At 51.4% G+C, this 24434-nt stretch overlaps 2 protein-coding genes across 8 annotated transcripts in view; both read right to left on the reverse strand.

The window, feature by feature from the left end:
• SGIP1 (SH3GL interacting endocytic adaptor 1) overlaps positions 1-3768 on the reverse strand; it is a 50299-nt gene extending 46531 nt beyond the window's left edge. The window contains exons 1-2 of the mRNA XM_074906018.1: positions 3744-3768; positions 3545-3589 (exon numbers count right to left, since the gene is read on the reverse strand). Coding sequence (XP_074762119.1) covers positions 3545-3589; positions 3744-3753 — 55 coding nt within the window. The 5' untranslated portion in view covers positions 3754-3768. The remainder of the gene's footprint in view (positions 1-3544; positions 3590-3743) is intronic.
• Positions 3769-14124: 10356 nt separating this feature from the next.
• PDE4B (phosphodiesterase 4B) overlaps positions 14125-24434 on the reverse strand; it is a 195889-nt gene continuing 185579 nt past the window's right edge. For all 7 annotated transcript variants that reach the window (XM_074906019.1, XM_074906020.1, XM_074906022.1 and 4 more), the window contains 8 exons: positions 22667-22845; positions 21988-22086; positions 21681-21845; positions 21177-21276; positions 20313-20467; positions 20093-20215; positions 18904-19086; positions 14125-16227 (listed from right to left, as the gene is read on the reverse strand). In XM_074906019.1, coding sequence (XP_074762120.1) covers positions 15862-16227; positions 18904-19086; positions 20093-20215; positions 20313-20467; positions 21177-21276; positions 21681-21845; positions 21988-22086; positions 22667-22845 — 1370 coding nt within the window. In that variant the 3' untranslated portion in view covers positions 14125-15861. The remainder of the gene's footprint in view (positions 16228-18903; positions 19087-20092; positions 20216-20312; positions 20468-21176; positions 21277-21680; positions 21846-21987; positions 22087-22666; positions 22846-24434) is intronic.

The raw sequence follows: 24434 nt of genomic DNA on the forward strand, positions 1-24434 counted from the left end.
TCACTGAAGTAAGACCACCCGAAATATAACAAAGCCAATTTTTTTTTTTTTCCTAAACAAGAAAAAGGCTTATTGGATGCCTCTGACCCCGGTACTAACTGCTCAGCACGATGAAAACACCAGGCGTGGGCACAACCATCACTAAAAGATGACGCAAGACAGTTTTTGCCATTTTTGATGTGACCAGTCATCCGTGGCATTTCCCAGAGTGACCAAACTCCCCAGAAACAAGTGCAAAAAGAGAGAGAAGAGAGTTAGAGAAATCTTCTCTCCGAGAAAGCTTTTCCCAAGAAAATGTCTTGTTTGGGCTCTGGAGACATGCAGGTACTGCCTCCCACAGAAGAAATGACCTTCTCCAAGTAACCACGGCTGCTCCCATCAGCCACACGGTGTCTAATCTTTCCCAACATCGCCAAGCTTCTGGCTTGGGTGACATGTTGCAGCAGCGATTTCAAAACTTAATTAAGCTCTATAAAATACCTTCAGTACATTGGAGATGCAACAGATGGATTAAAAAAAAAGGAGATAAACTTGTTCCTGCGCACGGATGTTTACCTTAACGACATGCCCAGAGCATTTCTGAGTACTAGTGAGTTATTTTACAATCAAAGGGAACATCTAAATACCTCTCATATCTACAGCCACACATGCAGAGACCTTTCCAGCGTGTGGTGGGACCTTTCCAGCAGCGGTTCGGGTCTCAGATCTAGTGCTGACACGCAGGACAGTTTTGCTGCAGGTTATTTTTGTCAATTCAAAGATGAGGGGGGTTTAGTCCCCATCCTCAACACCTACTTTCCACCTGTTTGAGTGAGGCCAAGTCCAGCCAAACCATCCCCAGCATGGGTGCACGCAGCACCCACCGTGCTACGGAGGTGGAGGACCGTCGGCTTCTGGGGGTTCAGACACCGTGAGGCATGTGTTCAGGTCTCCTCCCAGCGAGGGCTGGTTTCTGGAGACAGTGTCTACACTTGTGCTTAAAAAAAAAAATATCACATTATCTAAAAATACCTACAGTGAATAATACACTTTTTCTTCTCATCTACCAGGAAAATGAGAAAAATATTCCTTATTGGGTTCAAAACAAACTAATCCAAATTGCACATCCTGCATCATTCCCAAGGAGCCACATACTCTTGTTTCCAAAGAAGAGGATCCAAAACCATCAACTGAGCCAGGTCCATCCTGCCAGCCTGGGTGATGCTGGGTGGCCCCGTGCTCGGCACCCCAGGGTGCTGGGGCTGCCCGTGGGCACCAGCACAGGCCAGGCAGACACAGCCCTGCGCCTCCCTGAGCTCCACCCTCAGCTTCCAGCACAACGTCCAACATTTTGGCGAGACAAGCGATTAAAATAATTATAATAATAAAATGATTAAACCCCTTTAACAGGTTTACTGCAGGGAACTATAGGTATTTTGTGCAGGTTTAAAAGTTCCAGATCCAGTTGAGCCAAGCACATTTGAAGCATTTCTATGTTCAAAGAGAGCATCTCTGCAAGGTGTCAGTGCTTCAGTAGGATATTGGTCACAAGAGTTTCCCTCTTGCACAAATAGAGCAAGCTTTTAAAAATTCATCAAAAGCAGTAATTATTTCTTCCAATTTTCTCACTTCCTTTTTGGGTTCCTGTACTCGTTAGCTAATTGGGGAACAACATGTTAAGCAGTTTAATAAGTCACAGATAACGGGGAAACTTTTTACGGCTGATATTTTTTAATTTTTTTTTTTTTTTTTTTTGTAAATGCAAGTTGGTTCATGAAAGGTGATTCCACCTCTACCAGAACCTGACGAAGTGGCTGCCCCAGCCCTGGCTGACCTCTCTGGTCAGGTCCTTGCCCGTGCCCACCTGCCTTGGCCACAGTAGCCAAGGCTCCAGCACACCATGGGCATTTCCTAAACAAGGCAAAAATCCTCAAAGAAAAAAAAAAAAAGACAACAAAAAAGGAAACCTAACTGCCTCCCCCCCAGTCAGCTTCAAGACTAGTTAAATAACACAAGCCAAGAATTACAGCAGGTCAACTTCAATTTACCTACATTAATTCCTCCACAAACATAGATGCATTTGAGAGAAACTCTGTGGTTAACGACATCTTCTCTAAAATGACCTGTTCTTGCCCAGGCTGTGTGCCTGGTTCCCAACGTGTCACGTATGTCAGCACAGAGTGATGACTTTGATGTCATAGTCTAAAATTAAAATCTCTTTTGCTTGTGACGATCATCAGTATTGGAGAAGGCATTTCCTTATATCAAAGGACAACACCACTCATTCTCTGAACACCAAGGAACCAAAAAAAAAAAAAAAATAGCAAGAAGCAATTCCGGTGATCACACACGGCCAATTCCAGCACCTGAATTTCTAAGGTTAGGCAAATATTTTAAGTCAATCCAAGAAGACACGGTTGCGTGGAACCCAAGGCCTGTCTAGGTTAGTTTGGAGAGGGTAGCAGAGCACGGTTCGCAGGGACACACCGAGAGGCAGCCTGATTTCTGCCTGTCATCTCGGGAAGGCCAGGCAGCTGCCTGCTGGGCACGCCGGCAGCGCCGCGAACCCGGCGCTGGATGCGGCCCCACGCAGCCCTCGCTGAGGCAGGGCCTTCTGCCACGGCCAGTGGGCCACAAAATAATTTAAAAAAAAAAAAAGAAAAAGATATTTTGATCTTCTTGGCCCTGAAGTATCTATTCTGCTACAAAAAAAATAAATTCAAAAGTCTTCCTTTCCCTGTATCTTACTCCAGAAGGGATTAAAAAAAAAAATAAATAAAAGAAGAGCTTTACATACGGCTGAGACAAACGACACAGGTTAAAATTTCTTTAATGCCCAGAGGCTTTTCCCACACATGATCAGACGCACAGTCTCACAGCACTCCCTGAAGTATCTTGTGCCTGGAGCCCATAATTTATTCTCATTTCCCTTTTCTATTCCAATAAGCCTCAACCCAACACTACCCCCCCACCCCACTTCCCCCAGAGCCTGCATCTTCAAACCAGTGACACTACATGACAAAAATTACCTTAACTCCAAATATCCTTGTTTCCTACTGAAAAGATGCTCATCCACGTAAAACCTAATCCCACCTCCCATCGACAGGCTTCACAGCCCCCGGCTCTGCGTGCCGATATCCCTTAAATTCATCCTCTGTGCATCACGTCAGGCTGGAAAAGTGGGTTTGTAAGCAGAGGATAAAATAATGGTTTGAAGGACCAAAATGCCGAGCAATCGGCCCTGGCCTGGGCACCCTCCTCGCCGGCCGGAGGAACCGGCAGCTCTGCCGGGGAACCTGCCTGCACAGGGCTGGGGAGGGGATTGCAAATAACCTGATGGGTTTGATATTATATCACCATCCGCCAGCTCGCCGGCAGTGGGCAGGGTGCTTTGGCTTGATTGGGATTAGGGGGAGGGGATGATTTTATTTTTATTATTGTTATTTTTTTAAAAAATCGAAAAAGGAAAGGGATTCACACAGACAGGTTCAGTGCATCCTCCTTCCTCCCCCATTGCTTTTAAAACTCTAGCGATCCTCAAAGACATGCTCAGATCATCACCTACCTTCCATCATGGTGGCAGAATTGCATTCCTCAATTTCCAAGGAGCCTGAAAAAATACAGGAGAATACGATCCCAGTTACCAAGATGCTTAATGTAAGCCCTTCAGCCAAACGCCTCGGATCCCCGGCTCACTGAGCTGCCAGAACTAGAAGGAGGGCGGGGGGGGGGGGAAAAAAAAAAAAAAAAGAGCCGAGGCTAACGGCAGGCCATGGATGCTGCTGTGCCTGTATCACCTCCAGGATCACCGGAGGATGCTGAGAGAAAGGGAGGACGCGCCGCGCTCGGCTCCGGCAGCCCCTCCCGCCCCGCACCTCCTCACATGCGCGCTCGCTCCGACACACCCCCCCGGGAACACACCAACCTCTTTCCTATCTTTCCCCCCCACCACACACACACACTTTCACCACCAAAAGCATAACCCCTCTTCGTACCTCGTGACGCACTTCCCCTCCCTCTAATCCTATCGCAGCGGCTGGGGCAGCCAGATTAATTACCAGGCGCTGTCAGATGAGGAGCGTGTGGGGAGAGCGGCTGGGGGAAAAAAAAAAAAAACAAAAAAAAAAACAATAAACGGACGCGGGGCGGGTGAGGCGGCGGGTGCGGGGTTCGGGCCGCCGGGCGAGCAGAGGGTAAGAGCCCGGGGGCCCATCCGCGGGCGCGGCGCCCTCCCCGCCTCTCCCGCAGCCATGCGAGAGGAATCCATCGGCTGACGTCACGGCGCCAGCGATTAGCCCCGAAAGGATGATGCGGGAGAAATTTTCTCCCCGACTGCCTTCCCCAGCGCCCGGGGGTTCGTTTCGCCTGAAGAGCGGCCGAAGCATCGCCCGAGCGGGGAACAAAAGAGCCTGGGGAGGGACGGGGGGGGGGCTGCAAGGGCTGACCCGTCCCTGCAGCTGAGGCCACCGCTGCCCTACGAGGTGCCACCCCAGGCAGATGCTACGGAAGCTTCTCCCGAACTGTCACATCCCCCTTCATTTCTCCCACCCCAGAGCCCGAGCCCAGCGACCCTCGTCGGCTTCGAAACCATTCCTGAGCGCTGCTGCAGGGGCTGGGGGGGGAGCCTGGCCGGAGGGGACAGGCAGTGCCAACGGGGGAGCTCCACGGGACACTGCGAGGATTACACCAGTAAATAGACAAGATGCAAATTTATTTCTGGCAAAATTGGCTTTAACCAGCTCCAACAGTTCAGGTTTTTGGTTTTTGTTTTTTTTTTTTCCCCTCCTGGCAGGAAAGATGCTTTAAAACCCCTTACACTCGCCCCGAGGCAGTCCCCGTGCGCAGCTGCAGGAAGAGGAGCCCCATCCCTGGGGTGCTCATCTAGAACAGCACCCACCTCTGCAAGGGACAGCCCCGAGCGCACCAGGGTGGGGGCACACGTGGGGCTGTCCCCGAGGCCACCACCGCAGCCTGACACCCACCAAAAACCGGGATTGTGACCACCAGCACCAGCCTGCCTGTGCAGAGGAGCTGCCTCCCCCCCTCTGCCCCCCGCCGGGCACAACGGTGGCGTTTTGAGCACAAACCAGCCCATTTTGGCACTCACAAACGCAGCTTTTCAGCGTGACCTTGGATCTGTGATGGAAATTTAACTTTTATCTCTCACCCCGTAACACATCTTTAGGATGGTCCCAGTCAGCCACACGCATTTCTCAGGACTTCACCCTGCTCACAAGCAGGGAGGGGAATTACCTACAGCATTTACCCCATTAAAAGAAGAAACCAATTCCCCCCCCCCCATCAAAAAAATTAAAATCCCATTTTTCACTTTAAAAAAATCCAAACACCAAGTACCTCCAGGGGTTTGGATACACCAGAGGGGAAAGGAGCTTCAATGCCACAACAGGATCTTTACATCGATTGTCCCCAGCCCTCGCCCATCCCAGTGGCGAGAAACACCACCGCACGCCCGGGATTATTTAACAGATGGTTTGTTTAATCCTCACACGGAGTCCTGCGACCTGCCTCGGCTGCCTGCGCGTTCAGCACGGGCAGCAGGGTCGCAGGGAAGGGTGCCCAGCGCCTTTGGGAAGTCTGGTTGTAATCCCAGGGCGAGCACAATGTGCCAAACCTTCCTCCACTGCACCCCTAGACCAGGCCTGAAACCCCCCGAGGAACAAGGCTGGCAATATAGCAGGATGCCCAAGGGATGGGTACATGCTGCCGTGCCCAAATTCCTCCCGGACACACCGGAATTTCTCTGGAATTCAGAAAACTGTTGCACATCGGGGGATGGGGTTGCCAGAGCCATCCCCCATCCCAGTAACTCTGCTTCCAGCCGGGACTGACCCAGCAGCCCACCTCCTTAAACAAGGGAGAAGAGCTGTAGCTTCCCCTGCAACCCCCCTCCCAAGCTGGGCAATGGGTAAAACAATTTATCTTCACCCAATTCCTCCATCTCAGTGCTGAGCTGGGGCAGCCTCCGCACCGCGCCAGCGTGCGCGGCGTTAGCACAGGCGGGAAACTCGTGTGTGGCTCCAGCTTTGGTTGGTTCTGCGGGATGTCTCAGCCTTGTGAAATAATTCCTGCCATGTGGCAAGACCGAAACTCGCCTTCCTGAGAGCAAAATTAACCCTGCACTAACACCACCACCAACCTGCTCCCTGCACCGGCTCTTCCCAAAGGCGGGAGGCGCCGGGAGAGCTGGGCTGTTGCTGGAGCTCACCCATCTCACCAGGGAAGGGAAAGCCCTTTGCATTTCAAGGTAAAACTGGTATTTACAGATTTCCAACCCATTTCTAACCACGCTAAGCCTACACATGGCCATCCCTCAGCATGGAAATCTCAGGCAGCTCCTGAAGGATGCGCGTCAGAAGGCTGCAAGTAAACATCAACAGACAAAGTCAACTGCCTTAAAAAAAAAGAAGAGGCAGAAAGTGAGTCACTGGAGTGCATTACTCATATCCGAGCGGAGTCATGCTTTAGGTACATGTGACAGGCACCGCGGGAGCGGAGGAGCCCGGCTCGTCCCCCGGCCGGCCGGGGACACGGTGCCCCTGGGGCGGGCGAGGAGCGCGGGGTGCAGCACGGAGGGGGATTTGCTAAATAAAGCCCAAATCCGCCAGCCTCAGCCCCGCGCGGGATCCGGCCCTGGCAAATCCCCCCGCATTAACGGCCAGCCAGTGGATTGTTTACATCTCCCCATACGTGGCTCCACAACCCTTTCACTAAACCGTAATTAAACCTTTACTAAAAATAAACTCATCCTTTATCTGCTCCTGGTGAGAACACAGCAGAGAGGGCCAGAGCCCTCGGCAGCCGCGTTCCCAAGAGCTCCCATCACCACGCGGTGCTGAGGACTTCTCCCCATCACCTGCAAAATAGACTTTCCAAAGTTCAACCCTTTGCCTCTTCCCCTGTAAAATTAGTTTCTTCCATGCAGGGCGCTGGAGGTCGGTGGGAGCTCGCTGGGGATCCCGGGATGCAGGAGCCTCCCTGCAGACACAGATGTTTGTGCTTTGCTGGTAGGATGGCTAAAGACAAACCCGACCCCTCGCACAGGCTGCCCATTTGGGCTCTGATAAAGTGACGTATTTACTAAATTCCTTGTTCAGAAGGCTTCTCCCTACCTGCACATCACAGAGAGCTCACTGCCACCACCCCGGGTGGGAGCACCAAGCGCCACGGGCTGCCTGGAGGAGAGGAGCAGCGTGTCCACCCGCATCCCCAGGCACAGGGCCCCTTTGCAGGGCACAGCTGCTCCTCACTCCACAATGAAGCCCGTTACCTTCTGCTCTATTAGGTTTTTTTGCTCTATTCATCCCCGGTTTTCCCACGCACAAAGCGCCACCGAGCCCTTTCCGTCTCAGTGAGTTGCTCCGAGGAGAGACACGAGGGATGCAGGAGCGAGCCCGTGGGACACACACTTAGAGAGGGAGTGAAGCTGGACGGGGTGCCAGGGAAGAGCAAAACTTTAACCTGGAAGAAGCTCACGGGGGAAGCGACAGGGCACAGCAGAGACACACGCTGCATCCCCAGCCCCTCTCCTGCCTTTTCCCGATACCTGCTCCCACCCGCACACAGGGAAACAGCCCTGGGGAGCACACAAACCTGTCTGGGCCCCCCCTGCAAAATGCTCTGCACCCTGCCAAGCACCCCCCAAAGCACCCAGCCCATCATCACCCCCCAGGACCCCAAACCATCCTCAGGGAGCAACCCCCCTCACCCCAACCACAACCACGGCACAAGTCACAACAGGGTTGGGAACGGGCAGCGGTTCCCCTAAAACCAAACACGCATGGGACCAACCGCCCCCATCGCCAGGCACGAGCGGGACTCAGGGCACGGAGGGCACCCCCGTGCCAGAGCCAGCAGCCCTGCTCAGCACCCCCAGAACTCACATTTTGCCAAGCAGGGCCCCTCCACCGAGTGGCAGCCGGGTGCCCCTGCAGCACAGGGGTGTTGGCACAACCTCCACGCTCAAGGAGCAATTTAACGCTGCTGGAGCCAACTCGACCTTACTTAATAATAGCTCTCATGTAAGCAGAGGTAATTAGGCTACACCCTGGGGTGCAAAGGCAGGATGGGAGCCCCATGCACGCCCCGTGAGCGGCTCCTGCCAGCACGGCTGGGATTCCTGCTCCACATCACACTGCAAAGAGGCACCACGCTCAAAAAATGTCAATTTACCAACACCACTGGGGGAGCAGCCACCAAAACCCACCTCTGCCCAGCCGGGAGGGGACACCTCCTGCATGTAACACCCCAACACCCACCTGCCTCTGCTCCCTCTTCCTCCCAGCGACCTCCTCTGCACCAGAAGCTCCTCCCAGCCCTCACCCACACCCCTGCTAAATCAGGGGGTAATCAGGTTCATCACCTGCCCCAGCACCACGCCCAGAGGGGGACAAGGCACAGCTGCCCCCAGCCCTGCCGGCAACCACCCAGCTGCTCAGAAAACAGTCGGCAGACCAATGTTAATGGGGGTTTTTGGTTTTGTTTTGTGTTGTTGGTTTGGTTTTTGTTTTGTTTGGGTTTTTTTTCTAGAAAGAAGGCATTCAGGAACACAGAAAAAGTCCTCGTGCACCCCACAGGCCTGGGGCTTTGCAGCCCCGCTTCACACCACGTGCCTGGGCCCACATATTATTAAGCCCATTTTGGATTTGATGGCTTTGAGGGCTTCAGCCTCCAAGCAGGTGTCAGCTCTGAAATGTAAAATAAACTCTACAGGAACAGTGTCAGCTGTGGGTATTTCAAAGAAACCTCGTGTGTTCGGACACTGTTCCCTCGTTAGACACGAGAACGACTGAAAACAGGCTCCGAGCTCTGTTCCCCTCTTCCCCATAGGTTAAGCGTTAGCTTAATTAGAGTATCAATTAGCAAGGGGGAAAAAAAAAAAAAAATCAAAGAGCAAGACCAGGTTTATTTCTGGGTCAAAGATGCGCTGCCCAGCACCTGGTTTCTGCTCCAGCTGTGGTGTGGGGGGAGCTTCTCCCCGCGGTGCTGGGGGCAGCGGATGAGCACAGCCCGGGGCACCCACACGCTGCCTGCGATGGGAAGCCCTGGTGGAAAATAAACTGGGAATTTTTGTACTGGTCCAAATCCAACTATTTCAGACATTTTTTTTTTCTTCCCCTCTAGGCCCAATGGCTTATTAATTTCAGAGTTTAAAAAACCTAATGGCCTTGACCACACGGGAGCAAACCCCAGCGCAACCCGCAGGGGTCCGGCAGAACCCAGGGCAGGCAGGAGCCCCGGTTGCTGCACGGTGCAGCTCAGCCAGAGAGGCAGCTGCCTTGGGACCCAAACAGCTCAGCTGCCAAGGAAGATATGGAAAAAAAAAAAATGTTATTTTAATGCTGACAATATTCTTATCACCGTTCTGCTGCGAAACCCTCCAACGTCTGCTCCCCCAGCTCCAAGAGGGCGCTTCAGGGCTGTTGCCAGGGTCTACCTGTATTTTGCTGTGGAGAGCTAAATTTGCTGTATTTTGCTGTTTCTTGGGCATTGGGTTGCTCACGGGGTGCTCACCCCAGCTGCTGCGTAGGCACGGCACCCACCCTGCCCCAGAACCCCGAGGCAGAGGGTGCTGTTAACAAAGACCCTGGGCAGGCAGGAGGGGAAGCGTTTGCCCCCGCTGGTTTCCAAAACCCCAAGAAGATGCTCTCTGACACCCCACAAAGCGCATGCACCTTCCTGCTGTCTCCTTCACCCCTCGAGGGTGTTTCCAGGCATCTCCCGCGGGCTGGGTGGGAGCACGCGTCGCGGGGAGGTGATGGCCAGCCTAGTTTCAAGGCACGCGGAAGCCAAACGCGCGGCCTCGTTGCCGCTGCGGTGTAACCACAAGCCTCGTGACTCCCCACTTTTGGTGTGGTGGCCAGGTCACGTTCGGGCACACGCCTGTAAATGCCCTTCACATGACTGCGCCCTCCAGCCGCCAGCAACATGGCCCATGTTGCCATGGAACATACATTTATCCGTCCCAGGTGAAAAAATTATTTTTTTTCTGCAAGATCCATATTTTAAGACTCAATAAAAACATGCATGGGAGCTGAAGGCAGTGCGGGTTAGACGGGAGGAGCAGGAGGTGGGGGACAAAGAGGTCAGGTCGCAATGGGTCCCACGAGTCAGTTTGGATCCCACCAGCTGCCCTTGGACATCAGCTCAGGGAATGCGAAGCTGTGAGCCGCTACGGAGCAAGAGGGAGCGAGGCTGGAGCACTCGTCGGAGCGGGGAGAGGGCGGGGGGGGGGATGTGTGCTGGGAAACATCTGGGCAACGTGGCAGAAAAGGCGGCCAGGTCCCCAAATGTGAGGACCCCAAAGTGGGCCTGGAGGGTCTGCCTCCAGCTGTGCAGGGATCCAGCTGTGCAGGCATCCAGCTGTGCAGACAGATGTGCAAAGAGCCAGCTGTGTGGACGTACAGATGTGCAGATGTGTGGCTGTGCGGGCATCCAGATGTGCAGGGACACAGATGTGCATCGATCCGGCTGTACAGGGCTCCAGCTGTCCGGGGCTGCAGCTGGACTCGCCTCCAGCTGTTTGGGGCCCCGCCATGAGCTGTCTGGGTGTCCAGCTGTGCATGGCTCCAGCTGTGCTGGACCCTGCTAGTGCGTGTCCCAGCTGTGTCCCCCGCCGGGGACATCCCCGCTGTGCACATCCCGGCCGTGCAGCGTCCTGCGCTGCGCTCTGCAGTGGGCCGGGGCCTCGGCAGATGGAGCTGTGCAGCTGTGCGGGCAGCTGTGTGCAGGCAGGATGGGGCTGTGCAGGCAGCGATGGGCAGGATGGGGCTGTGCAGCTGTGCAGGCAGCTGTGTGCAGGCAGGATGGGGCTGTGCAGGCAGTGATGGGCAGGATGGGGCTGTGCAGCTGTGCAGGCAGCGATGGGCAGGATGGGGCTGTGCAGCTGTGCAGGCAGCCATGGGCAGGCAGGATGGGGGTGGCAGCGGGCGCTGAAGGAGGCTGAGCCCTGTGCCGGGGGGCCCCGCGCTCCCTGGGGACGGCTCCCTGGCCCTGGCCCTGTCACAGACTGCAATCTGCCCGTGACATGGCAGTGACCCCCTGAAATGCCTCACGGTGCACCCCGAACCGCAGCATCCTGCACCCCAACACGGGTCACGCTGCGTTGCAAACCAAGCGGGGTGCACCCCAAAGCAGGATGTGACCCCCCTCGGGCAGCGCGGTGGGAGGGTGGCGAAGGCAAAGGAAGAAGTGAAACAAAACTCTTTCATGTACCCAAAATCCTCTGCTCGGCCCCGTCTGAAGCTGCTTCAACACCAGCAACAGGGGCTGGGACGGTCCCTGGGTTGGGGAGCCCTTGGTGTTGGGGAGCCCTTGGGGACAGGGAGGTCTCGGGGCTGAGCTCCTTTTGCAACCCCAAAGGGATGTTTGGGAGAGCTAAAAACACCTGAACGCATCTTAAATCACATCAGCTGGGCCACAACCTGCCCCTCGTCCTTCCCGGCCAGCACTGGGACCCAGCTGGCATCCCCATTACCGGACTGGGAGGACTGGGAGACCCACCCCCCCTTCACACAGAGGCTCCCAGTGCCGTGAGCCCTCGGGCTCCGTTCCAGCACCACAGACATGATAAAATCTGTGCTTTGTGCACCAGCCCCCAGCTCCTTCCTGTTTTTGACTATGAAACTGTCAGCGCTTCGGATTTTCTTTTTTTTTTTTTTTTTTTTTGCATTTGTAGGGCTTTTAGGTGAACTTTAAGCCAGTGGTGCCTAAGCCTCCTCGGCTGGGAAACTGCTTCCAGCACTTTGCAAATGTTTAATGGCTGGATGATAACCTGGGCAATGCTCCGTCCCGCTGCCTGGCACAGTGCTCCGGATCACGGGGTGCTCGGGGACACGTGGGCATCCCCCCCGTGAACGTGGTGGACGTGAAACCAACCGCAGTGGGGCTGAAAGTCGAGCAGACGTATACAGCTTCCAGGCACCTGCTGCCGCAAAAACACGTTTCTGAGGGTGTTTTTGCTTCTGATGCAGAGATGATTGCTGTGACTTCATCACCCCTGTCCCCAGCCAGGTGCCCAGCGAGGGCACGGGACACCCACAAATGCCGGCCCGATGGCTTGGCACAAAGCTGCTGCTGCAGGTCATTATTCAGACAAGAAATCCCCATTTTCTCTGAAGAAACCCAAGATTTCTTCAACATTTTTCACTCGGGCTGCAACAGGGACCGGCGCTGGCTTGCAGCAGGTGCCCACGCTCATCCCAAATTCCTACAGACTTGGGGGGGGGGGGGAAATAACATGGAAAAGCAGCCCCACACCCAGGAGAGCAGGCGCAGCGCCTGTGTGCCATGGGAAAAAGTGACAGGGCTGGTTTATGATTTTATTTCTTTGCATCGTGGTTTCTATTAACAACGCTGACCTCCGGGTCAGAAATTTCCTGGCAGCGATGGGGGCTCTGCGGGACCCTTATCCCCGCGCCCCGGGCAGCTCCGGCGCAGAGTGAACTGTGGCTCATCCCCGGGATTGAGTTTTTTTTTCAGGAAATCCCCCCTGAATTCCCCCCTGAAACCCTCAGCAGGAAATTCTTGTCCTGGAGGACGGCTGCCGCTCGCTGGGCCGCTGCTGAAGTTGTGCTGCTGGTGACACCCATCGTTAATGCCGGAGCAAGAAGGGGACAGCGTGTGCTCCCCCCTCGTCCCACGGCGCTGAGGCGGGAGGTCCTGAGCCCCCCTGGCTGGGCTGGGGTCCTGGGCACCCCCCAGCCCCTCCTGGACACCCCCCTCACACCTGGGCTACACTTGTACTCCCTGTTTGCAGAGCTGGGAGCCCAGAAAACCCCTATTTCTGCACCCGTTTTCCTGCAGGTTTTATTTTCCATCCTCTTCTCCCCCAATATTTGAGCAGCGGCAGGTCCCAGCCCCCCTGGGCTCAGCCTGGACCTCCTGGGGGGGGGGCTCTGGAGGCAGCACGTGGGGTGACCACCACGGAGGGAGTGCGGGGACCCCTCAGCACCGTCCAACCGGGCCTACAACCCCGTGGCTGCTCCTCCGCACCGACGTGCTGCAGGAAACCATGCAAAATCCGCGGGGGGGGGTCGGGGCCGGTGGAATTTTGGATGTGAGGATGGTAAAACAGAGCCAAGAAGCATCCTCCTCCCCTGAGGAGAGGAAAAGCGAACCAGCAAGCTGCCCTGCACCTGAACTGGGTTTCCCCCCCAAAAAAACGGAAGGAAAACTGAAGGGTTTAGGGTTAGTTTTGCAACGTAGCTGCCCTCAGAGCGTTTCCTCTGCTGCTGCTGAGAAGTGAAAGGAGGTTGTTATTTCAGCGCCAGAGCAACACCACCATGTTTGCAAGGACTCGTGCTGAAGCCGCTGCCTGGCAGAACTAGGTCACTGGAAGGGAAAGAAATGAAGCAAGTGAAGAGAATGAAATAAAGCGAGTGAAGGGAAAGAAATAAATTGAGTGAAGGCAAAGAAATAAAGTGAGTAAGGGCTGGCGGAGCGGAGGGGGCCAGGACAGAGCCCCCTGTGCCCGTGTCGGCCCTGCACCTGGGCTCACCACCTCCCTCCCACCGCGCCCGCTGGCCCTGGGTTGGTGCTTCACCTGCGACTTCAGCTTTTTGCCATCTGGCCTCGTTGGCCACATTCCCCACCCAGAACTGCAAATGTTTTCCCAGCCCGAGATCCCGTTTCCCACCTCTGCGCATCCCCGGGAGCCACGGGCACAGTAAACCCACATCAACGATGCACAGGGGTTCCCCCCAACCCCGACCGGCATCGCGGGTGGCCCGGGGTCCCCTCGTCCCCCCACCGCCTGCCAGCAGGATGTTTTTTTTACTGGAAAAATCCGTTGTTTTGGGTCAGGCCGGGACATGAAAGCATCCCGCGAGCGGCCGCGGTGCCGCCCCGGGCGAAGGCTGCGCTGCCGGCCACGGCCATCGCCTTCCTGTCTGCATCGCCTTCCTGTCGCCGCTGCCACCCGCACCGGCACCGCGCCGCCGCCGCTCAGGAAGGCAAAACCCTTCTCTTCCCGTTCGTAAGGCTGGGGTTTGGCCGCGGGAAGGGTCAGATTTATTGTGCCCCCTCCCCGTGCCAGCCGGGTCCCGGCCCAGCGCAGCCGCCTCTCGCGGGCGGTTGAGATGCTGCCCACGCCGAGCTGGTAACAAAAGCAGCACGAAGAGCCGCAGGCAGGGTCATGCTTTCATTTATTCACTTCATATAAAAATCTCTTAAGAATGCATCTGAACACAATATATAATACTATAACATACATTGTGTGAAACTTTTGGAAACAATAAAATAACCACCTGGAACAATGCAGTGTTCAACAGACATACAAACCCATTGATCATGCACAACTGTGCTATTTTCATTAACTAGTTAGTCACAAGTTGGACCAAAAGCTTGAAACATATTTTACAAACTGAGATTGACACCGCGCACGATGCCGGACAAGCTTTGTCAGAAGAAGTTTCACAGCACAATTATTACATCAGTTCACATTTTTGTCATAGAAATTCACATTGGGTTGTTCAGAAATTGGAACGTGACATTTAAAAGCCGGCCCGTTCGCGGGGGTTTCTTTTTTTTTTGGTGCCCCCTTCCCTCCCCCTCCCCAACTCCCCTCTAGGTTTTCAGCACTTCCAACCGTTCGCCCGTTGCCCTGGGGGTCCGGTGTCCCCCCTACCTTGGGTCACCGGGAAGATGAAACCCCCCCAACGGGCGGCTGCCACCCGAATGCCCTTCCTGGGTTGCGTCTGTCTCTTCAGCTATGTTCAGGTTCTTGTATTTTATGCAATACAAAAGGTTACAAGAAAAAAAGGCAACTCTTATTCCGAGTTTTCTACACAATTAACATCGCCGCCCACAGGCAATGTTAATTCATATAAATTAATAACTTACAAAACATTACAGTATATACATTACGTAATAAATACACTGTTATAAACAGTAATGGAGGTGTTAGAGCTCAAGGCAGTGCAGGAGGAGGACGGTGGACCTAAACCTAGGAAACGTGAACGGTAGGCGAGAGGAACACAAATATCCGAGCGTGCAAATTCCACTGAGCCAAGGAGCTGCCGAGGGGGAACGCGCGTCACACGCTGCCTTATCACGCTTACTTCTATAGGTGCTGCGCTGTGCCATGGGAACAAACTACCCTCTACCCTGTGCACGACTAAACCAAAACCCCGTGGAGGAAAAAATACTGTTATTCCTAGCAAGCGAACAGAGGTGATGCCCGACGGCATGAAGTGACTTTAAATGGGTCGCCTGGGGTATTAAGAAGACGATTAAAGGTGCAGTAATGCAAAACAGAGGGTTTCTCCCTTGCATTTAGTCTGTAAAAGTGATTTAACTGCAATAAAGTGACAGGTATTGCCCATGAAAAAAAGGAAGACTGCTTCTTGTAACAGGAAGAATCAAAAAAGTATCCGGCAATTTGGAAACACTTTGTGTCACTTTTTATACTAAACTCCGTGTGTTTAATTAAGAGACTCTTGAAAAGACATGAAAGTGTTTACAAAGAAGGCACACAGGTCTGCAGACAGGTGGTCAGGTGGACAGGTTTTATATGGAGAGTTATTAATCAGTAGTTTCTATCAGTCTAACTGGTATAAATTCCAAAACTAACAGTATAAAATCTCTCAGTTGTGTGTCATTTACTCTTCAGTCCCAACCCAAGCCAGCTCCAGGACAACGTGATGCTCTTAGCTGACAAGGCTTAAACCACAACGCAAATCACCTGTTAATTTCCTGAGCAATCATTCACTACACGATCTTTAACCCTGACTCCAATCTCAAGTAGCTGGGAAGATCTTTCAGCCAATGTTAGACACAGGCCTCAGACCCAGGCTGCAGGCTAGTCCGCGAGACTGCTTGCATGCTCATCAAGTGTTTAAAATCCACTCACACAGGTACAGGACATTATGTGTCGACAGGAGACGTGTCTTCTGTCACAATTTCTATGTTTGCCTCCCTCTGTGGATCCTCCTCCCCTGGCTCGGCCACGCAGAGTGTCTTTGTATTGCTGAAGTAGCCGATGCTCTCGCCGTCCTTCTCCGGCCCGTCCGAATCCTCCTCCTCCAGCGTCAGTTCAAACTGGAACTTCTCCATCAGGCTCTGACAGTCCCTGCCCCGCTCCTCCAGCGGAGGAGATGGGCTCTGAGGTATCATGCTCTGGTACCAGTTCCTGTTGTCCTCCAGCGTGTCCAGGATGTCCTGGGCATCGGGCTGCACCAGGTCAGCCCACGTCTCCCAGAGCGGGTGGACAATGTAGTCGATGAATCCCACCTGAGAAACACAGGAACAGGCACTCTTAGGGGAAGGGATCGGCTGGAAGCTGGGACAGCAGCTAAAAAGTTCAAATGCCGTTAATTCCTCATTTTTACAAGCGAAACACCCACCCCAGAGCAAGTCCCCGAGCCAGCACAAACTGCAGACATCATCACCTGATACCCGGAGCTGCACCTACAACTCTGGGCTAGATTGATGTCCAAAAAAAATCAAACCTTGGATGAAAGTTTTAACTAAAAGCAGGAGCCGCCGGGCAACGCAGCAACAGAGCTGCAGGCGTGATTTTAAACATCCCTTTCTGACTAGCAGATCAACCCCATCCCTGCAGAACTGGGGGGAAAACCACCACTTTGAAGAGAAAACATCCCACGGAGGGATGCCTCTCACCAGCTGCTGGTGCAGAGAGGAATTTTAGACGATGGTTTCCTGCACCCAAGCAGGGAGGAGGTTTGCTGTCTCTTTGGATTCCCCAGTGACTGCGAACACGGCGCCGCCGCCGTTACCCCAGGGTGGGGGCTGGTGGCTGTGAAAACACCAGTGCTCCCAGCCCTCCCAGTGCCGAATTACGGACTGAAGTTTGACCTTTAGGCCTGTTTTACAACGCTGTGTAGCCTGTACCTATTCTGAGCTGTTTCACAGCCCTACCCCTTCGAACATTTCAGCATTTCTACTCTGCCGAAGCAGCCACTGTGTGTTTCTCGGTGGGGCCGGCCCTTGTAGAGCTTTCGTTTTGTTTCAGAAAGAGCACAGAAAGGTTGTTGGCTCATCCCAAGAAGAGCTCCTCCCGCACGAAGGCTCCCAGGGAGTGACGTGCCCGCGGTGGAAACCGTGCGGTTCGCGGCCGAGTCCGTCAGCCCTTCCGCCGCGCGGCGCGTAAAGCTCCCAGCAAAATCAATTTTTCAATTGTCTGACTAAGAGGACGTACGTCCAGGATGGAGAAAACTGAATGGCCATAAAGAGGATTGAAATTCTTCCGTCTTGGCAGAATGTGTCACTTCTCGCTCCGCTGGACAACGTTTGTGTGCAGCAGGAAAATGGCTCTCAGAGGGGCCAGACTCAACGCGCAGATGTTTGCTTTGGAAATCACACATGCCTCCTTCAGACACAACAGGATGTCAATAGAACCATTAACATTCAATTGTAACATACTGTTGAGGCAGCTTAAACAAAAAGGTGATGAAAATTTCCTGCAGCACATGTTCCGGAGCACTTTTAAAGTGAAAAAAAAAAAAAAAAAAAATCTGTATGGTTAGCTAACGGCTTTGCCACCACCCCAAAACACCCAGGGGCTGTACAGCACCCATGGCTGGAGATCGGTCGCCTCCTGACAGGTCATTGCTCCTTTAAACAAACACCCCGAATCACAAAATTGCTGGCCAGATGGCTGAGCACTGATCTTAAAATCTTTTGATGTAAAGAGGTAACACCTAGAGCTTTGAAATCCTTGCATCCTATTTTCCAAGCAATTCCTTGCTTCGCTCCAGAATGGACACGCCACCTCCCTCTTGTTTGCCACTAGTTGGGATTTCAGGGGTAGCCATTTCGTGCAATTCCTGTTCTTTCTACACAGCAAAAATGCCATTTTGAAACCCCTGTGAAGTGCGTATGTGAAACAAAAAACTGGGAGCTCACATGTGGAGCACATGGGCAATTTCTGGCCAAGCCCGGCCGAAGGATTCATTTCTTGTTAGGTTAACAAATAAGACAGATTTTTCCAACAAAATCACCATGCGGTTGAGTGAATAATTTTGAAACCACTTGGCTTAGCCCAAGAGAACATTTGGAAATAATTATCATCAATTTTGTTACTTATTCAAGCTGAAAAACCTCGATGATGACTTGTTCGAGTCATTTAAAAACAACAACCAAGACACCATTATATAAAGATTGGAATATGTTTAGGCAAACATAAATTACCGGCTTCATTACAGACTAACTGGGTGAAATTTTATGGCCTGTGCTACACAGGTCAGAACAAAATCTGACCTTGAAACCGTTTAATCTATGAATCAGAACTCGCGATGAGCCAGTTAATCTCAAAAAAAAAAAAAAGAAAGGGCATATCCAGCTCCTTTTAAGGCCTGTATTGACATCAATAAATATTTCTTTGACTTCAGCCAGCACACTGCAGCTCCATCAGACCTCAACTGGCCAGACCCCGCATCACAAAACCGTTCTGCCCGAGGCTGAGTAACGACCAACATCTGGACTTTTCCCGCGTCCTGAAGCGGATCCCAGCTGGGAGAAGCCCCTAACCCTGCAGTTCGCCGGGGCTGGCGGTGTGGGCACGATGTCAGTAGGTTTAGGAGGTGCTAATTAAGGAGGCTGGAGGGCGTGAAGGCAGGAGAGACCTGGCAGAAGGGAGATCAGAATTGCACTTTTCAAGCTGGGGGAACAAAAGGAAACCAACTCGCTCTGGAAATTGGGACACAAAGAGGGCAAGATGAACTCCGGTTTGGAAATGAGGGGACGCCAAGGAGTACATCAAGGAGCCTGAACAGCCTCGCCAGGCTGTATGAGCTTCAGGCACAGCTGGATGTCAGGGTTGAGCAGAACCAACCCTCTGAACAGCTGGCTGTTTGCCTAATTGTGCTCGAGAAAGCAGATGAATTTTGTCTCTGCTTTAAAAACACAAGCTTAGGCCGTACAAAAACGCAGCTCGGGGCTAATTACCTGTGATTTTTCCACCGATGCTGTGTGTTTGTCACACATTGGGCTGATTTCCATTCCTCTTTCTCTCTCTTTGTCTCCCTGCTGGAAGAACTCCTCCATGATCCTGTCCGTCCACTGCCGGTACAGCTCCAGAGACTTTGTGGGATTGCTCAAGTCCGCACAATGTACCATATTTCGGAGAACCTGCAATTACATTCATCAGAAAACTCGTAAGATCAAATGGAAAAAAAAAAAAAAGAGGACGGTTTCAAGCTGTATCTGCTTGCTTCATTCAGAACGTTTAACCACAAGTTTCTTCGATTATGCAACAGACTATAAAAATATGACCATCGCAGCGTCTCCATGGGTGAGCCTAGCTGCTACGGTCCCGTTCAGAAGCAGAACCCGCTCTTAAGTTTTTTCAGACACCTCGAGTTGTGGCAATGTTAATTCCATCCTACAGGTTTGGTTTTTGAATGCAGGTGCTTCTCACCATTCAAAATTTATTTCCACGCTCTCAGATGGTTAAATGCGCCCAACTTTATTAAATGAGTAATATCCCTTCCACATACACAAAAAAATATGCCTGACTAACTTGTGGCCGCAAGGATTTAAGACAGCAACAGAGTGACCTGTTTTAACATCAGCAGTTTTAAATAAAAAGGTAAGGAGAGCTTTCCCACGGGTCTGGTTCTTAAGAAGTTGGCCATCAAAGTGGAGAGAAGCTCAGGATGTATCTTGTCCTACTAACTACAGAACCCTGTTCCAGGGCTGCTTTGTCATTTCTGGGAATTGAGGATTAGACTGGACAGCACTAATTTCAGCTCAGTCTGAGGGTTGCTTTAGGTATGGAGTTATAACTCCAGTTCTTGCAGTCTTGCTATTTCTTTTTTCAGCGGGGGAAGCAAATGGGAGAAAGCAGCAAGGAAATTCAGGAGCCGCCAAAAACTCAGCTTTATAGATTAAGTCCAGAAGAAGGTGCATGTTGGCAGTTCTGTGCTCCAAGTGTTAAAAACACAATCCCCTTTATCTAAGAGATACGGGACCACCTCGTACCTCTCCGTGGTGCAGAACAGAAGAAAATGACCGCTGAAAATTTAGGCCAGTAGCTTCTATATCTGGCCCCTTGAAAAGCCACAGTAAAAACGGGAACATGGTTTCTTCAATCCTGAACAACACACACAAAATCCAGGAGACCTGGTGGATGTACCTGTATTCTGTCGGTGTAGTTGTCCAGAAGGAGGACGCCTGAACTGGTCACCTTCTTCGTCTCCACCATGGTCTTCAGATCAGCTAACAGACTCATATGCTTGGACATATCTGTCGCCAAGACCTTTAGGGAAGTGAAAAGGGGATTCTCAGCAGGGGCAGCCACACAAAGAAGTCAGGTTTTTGTTTAAGAAGAGGAGCGGCGCGTGCACGGCTCGTACCATGTCGATCACCATCTTCCTGAGCGTCTGACGCTGTTTCTTGGTCAGGTTCTGGAAGATGTCGCAGTGCTCCTCTTGAAGCAGTTTGAAACCCACAGCAAGATGGTGGTTCTCCAGGACGGATTCGTCGTTGTACATCAGGGCTAGTTCGGAATCTATCAAGAAAAACACAAATATGTGACTCCGGCATGGGAAAGGTGTGATTCCAAACAGCAAACGCTTGTCCTGGGTACTGAAAAGTTTATCTGTATGCAATAAATCAGGGAAAGTGTTCTTTTTTTGCTTCGTGCGTGCCAAGAGCGTGCGGTTTTCTAATCAGAGCACATATGTATATAATATACACAGCTCTTTGCTCGCTTCTGACGAACAAAATAGTACTCAGTTGACTTAGTTACGGGCTTCAGAATCACTGACAACAGAAAGCGTTGAGTCCCGCAAGCACACTTTCCAAAAAAGAACAATACCCATATTTTGGAATCAAGACACACACTTGGCCTGCTGCAGAACACAATATGAACCACAATATTTAGCTTTATCGTTGTCAATAGCAATAGAATTATTTATCTCATATTAATGATAAAATTTGCACTCAGGACTGGAAGAATTATTATGTGTTAGCAAGCAGTGATATTCACAAGATTCGAGGGCACTTTGCAAATTGTACTACAATAGCCCCCTTTGTTAGGATTTTCATTTTAATTACTGCTTTGTTTCCAAATGTCTAACTAGTTTACTGCACAATATTTTGAGAAAGCAACGTGGTCTGAAAGTCGTAATTTGTGACCTCACTGTAATGGAAAATGCATTTCCATTAGTTTCCAAGTTTGCAGATGAAATTGTTATTGTTTTTGAAACAAAACTCACTTGTATTAATAAGAAATTGATTGGAGACCCCGGGGTGATCCACATCATGAATTGCCGCTGCAAAAATTGCAGCGAGGATTTCCAAATCAGTGAAGACAGCCTAGGAAAGAAAAAAAGGAGTTTGTCAGAAAAGTCCTTACGCTTTATCTCGACACAGTTTGGGAGTCTGATTTAGAGAAAAACAAATTGTGCTTTTAAAATTAGTTTTCCAAGGACATTTGCTCAGAAGAAAGGTCTACAAGCAGCATGTGCTCTTTGAGATGAAACAGAGATTACAGGCAAAGATGCTGCTGCAATTTTTTAATGGTGATTTCCCCGGCAGCACACCGAGCCCTCAGCAGAGCAGGCAGCACGCTGCTTTTCACAAGTCTGAGTGCTGCTGGCTGAAGGTTTCTCTCCTCCCTTCACCCCGGCAACGCGACGCTTTTAAAGCTTTTTAATACCCCCGGTTAAACGCGACGGGCGCCCGATGCAAAGCGCTTCGGCTCAAACCAGGGGACTCACATCCAGGGCCGGGGTAGAGAGCAGAACGTGCGTGGACTGGGCAACATCAGCAGCGTGAAGGCTGTTGTGGTAAGCCACGTCCGAGTGGTAGTGGTCTTCCAGCGTCATCATGTACGTGACAAATGTGTCTGATGAGATCTTGAACGTTTTTAGGAGATCTCGCTCCTGTATGACAAACGGTACAAGCAGACGCGTGTGTACACCTCAAATAAGGATGTCATGCTGCAGAAGGCAGCCAAACAGGAAGCAGCTAGAAACTAAAATAGTGTTGTAGAAGAACAGCAGATTTAATCAGAATATCACGAACCTGAAATATAGCGTACATGATGCAGGTGAGCGGCCTGTTGTGGGAATACCTGGCGACGTTGAAGATGTTGAGACCCCACTTATTCAGATCTTCCAGTTCCTTTTGACAGGACAAAAAGAGAACGGTTGCAGTGTTTTTCGAGAGAACTCTGCATTTATCACACCTTTCGCATTTTCCAAAAGTTTGAAAGGATGCAAATTCAATCTTCATGGTAATTACGCAAGTGCGCGAACAGGCAGACTTAATAAAGGACATGAACACAGAGGAACCGTGAAGGGCTGATGCCAAAGGACTTGTACAAGGAGACGACATTTCTCCGTGTGTCAAGGGAATTGTTTGTGATGTGTGTTTCCAGGTAGCAAGAAGAAATGCCCTGACAGTGACAAAGGCCCCGCAGGCGGTTTGCTGGACACAGCGTCATTATAGGTTCCTGCATTTCATAATTGCTTTCCTCAGCCTTCATGACTTTTTTCCAATTATTTTAGGGATATTTTCAAGGCATTTATGAACAGAAATTGTGCTGTTAGGGGCTGGTACCATTAACGACAGCATTTGCAATGGCCACACCACTTCAGAGATACTAATTCCGGTTTTACAAGGGGGGGGGATGAGTCCAGCCAGCCCATCCCCAGCTTCCAGAGAATACTGATTCTCCCAGAACTGCCAGAATCTGTCATACCTTGGCCAGATGGTCTTCCTTCTCTGTTTTCACACCAAATCGTGAAATGCTGGTGTTATTTAAGCTCGAACTATGCATTAATTTTTTCACTCCGCTGATCTGTGTCATGAGCTGCTGTTTTTTCTTCTTCTCTCTGTCTTTCTGGGTGGGAGAAGGAATCTCCACGTCATTCTGCTTGTCTGTAACAAATAAAGGTAAAATGAGTCAACGCCGTCTGCAGTGTGAGCACCCATCACACCCCCCAAAATCAGCCCTTGGCTTTGCTGATTAAGTGGCCCTGCACACCCGCTCAAACCCAAGGGGTCCTGCTGGGAGCCTTCTCTCATTTGGGGCCCGAACTGAACCAAAACCAAAGCAAAGCAGTCACATAACCTCTGTTTGCCCTCTGCAAGACTGAACTTTCCCACTGAGCCCTGCCGGGACGTGAGGCACTGGGCTGCTTTCAGGAGCCATTTCCAAGCTGCATCGCCTGGGGACACAGCACATGGCCAGGAGCTGGCTCTCCACGCCTGAAGGGCACCAGGTCCTGCTTAGGGCTGGATCTCAATTCATTTTTATTACCTATTTTCAGGAAAATACACTATCTATTCAAACGACACGTTTTTCCTCAATAAAGTACATAAACATATATTTTTCACATTCATTCTATTGATTAGGGCCAAACCCATCTCCACACCCCCTGCTCTTAAAACACCCACCCAGTAACAAACTGGTGTCACTGATTTATGAAAGGGTTGCCCTTTACAAATATGTATAGAACAACACACAGTGCACAGCCCCTATTTCTCCCGTCATGCTCAGAGATAGCAGCAATATTAGTGCACATTAAGCAGGCGCCTAGTGGGGCACAAACTCGGCTGTGGAGATGTGCTTAGTAAGTCAATCTACCCACATATGGTACTTACTGCCTTTACAACTGATTTTATTTGCTGCGTTGAAAAGGAGATACAGCAGCTCATTACTTCCATACTAACCGTTTTTTTCCTGAACTTTTAGAAAAGGCTACTAATAATTTCTTTGCACCTTTGTACCTCTGGGGACCTCTGGAGGGAGGAGGCATGTAGGCATTAGTTACTTTTGCCTTGGCTTAATTAAAAATCTCTGAAATAAGAACTACTAGTGTGTGTGTAACGCTGCAATTAAGAAGGAAGCCATTATTCACAGCAACAGTCAAGCTGACATCAATGGGTGTTTCCCTCGTGTGTTTTTGCTGAACAACAGAAGGACTTTCCTCTATATAATCCTCTCAGCAATGACTAAGGCAGCACAAAATGGACATTCTTGAACAGAATCTCTAACGTGTGAAATCACGTCTCCGCAGTGGTGGCAGCAGCAACACCCCGAGCCCCTTAGGAAAGGGCACGAGAGGCTGTCGTGATCTGCCCTGTTTACGTGATGCGGCCAATGACAGAGCTGCTGGTTTTCATCTTTGTCCTGCCTACGGATCGAAAGCTGTGTCCTTGCTCTCGCTGACCAAGCGGTGGCTGCAGGACTGCCCCCCCCTGCAGAGGACATTCCCTCTTGGTGCCGTCCTCGGCTCATTTAATGAAGTCAAGAGACTGAATGAAGCCACGTCGTCTGCTTTTAATATCTATAAGTGAAGCCCCATCTAACAAACACTGATTTTAGATAAACGAATGTCCTACCCACATATTTTTTTTTTTTTTTCCCGTTTGTTCAACTTCCTCAGTTGTAGACTCCTGTTCTTTTGTGCGTTCATTTAACTTTAAACCAAATTTTAGAGGGGGTAGGGGGGGGTGTGAGTAAT

Source organism: Athene noctua, chromosome 5 (genome assembly GCF_965140245.1).
Source record: "Athene noctua chromosome 5, bAthNoc1.hap1.1, whole genome shotgun sequence".
NCBI lineage: Eukaryota > Metazoa > Chordata > Aves > Strigiformes > Strigidae > Athene > Athene noctua.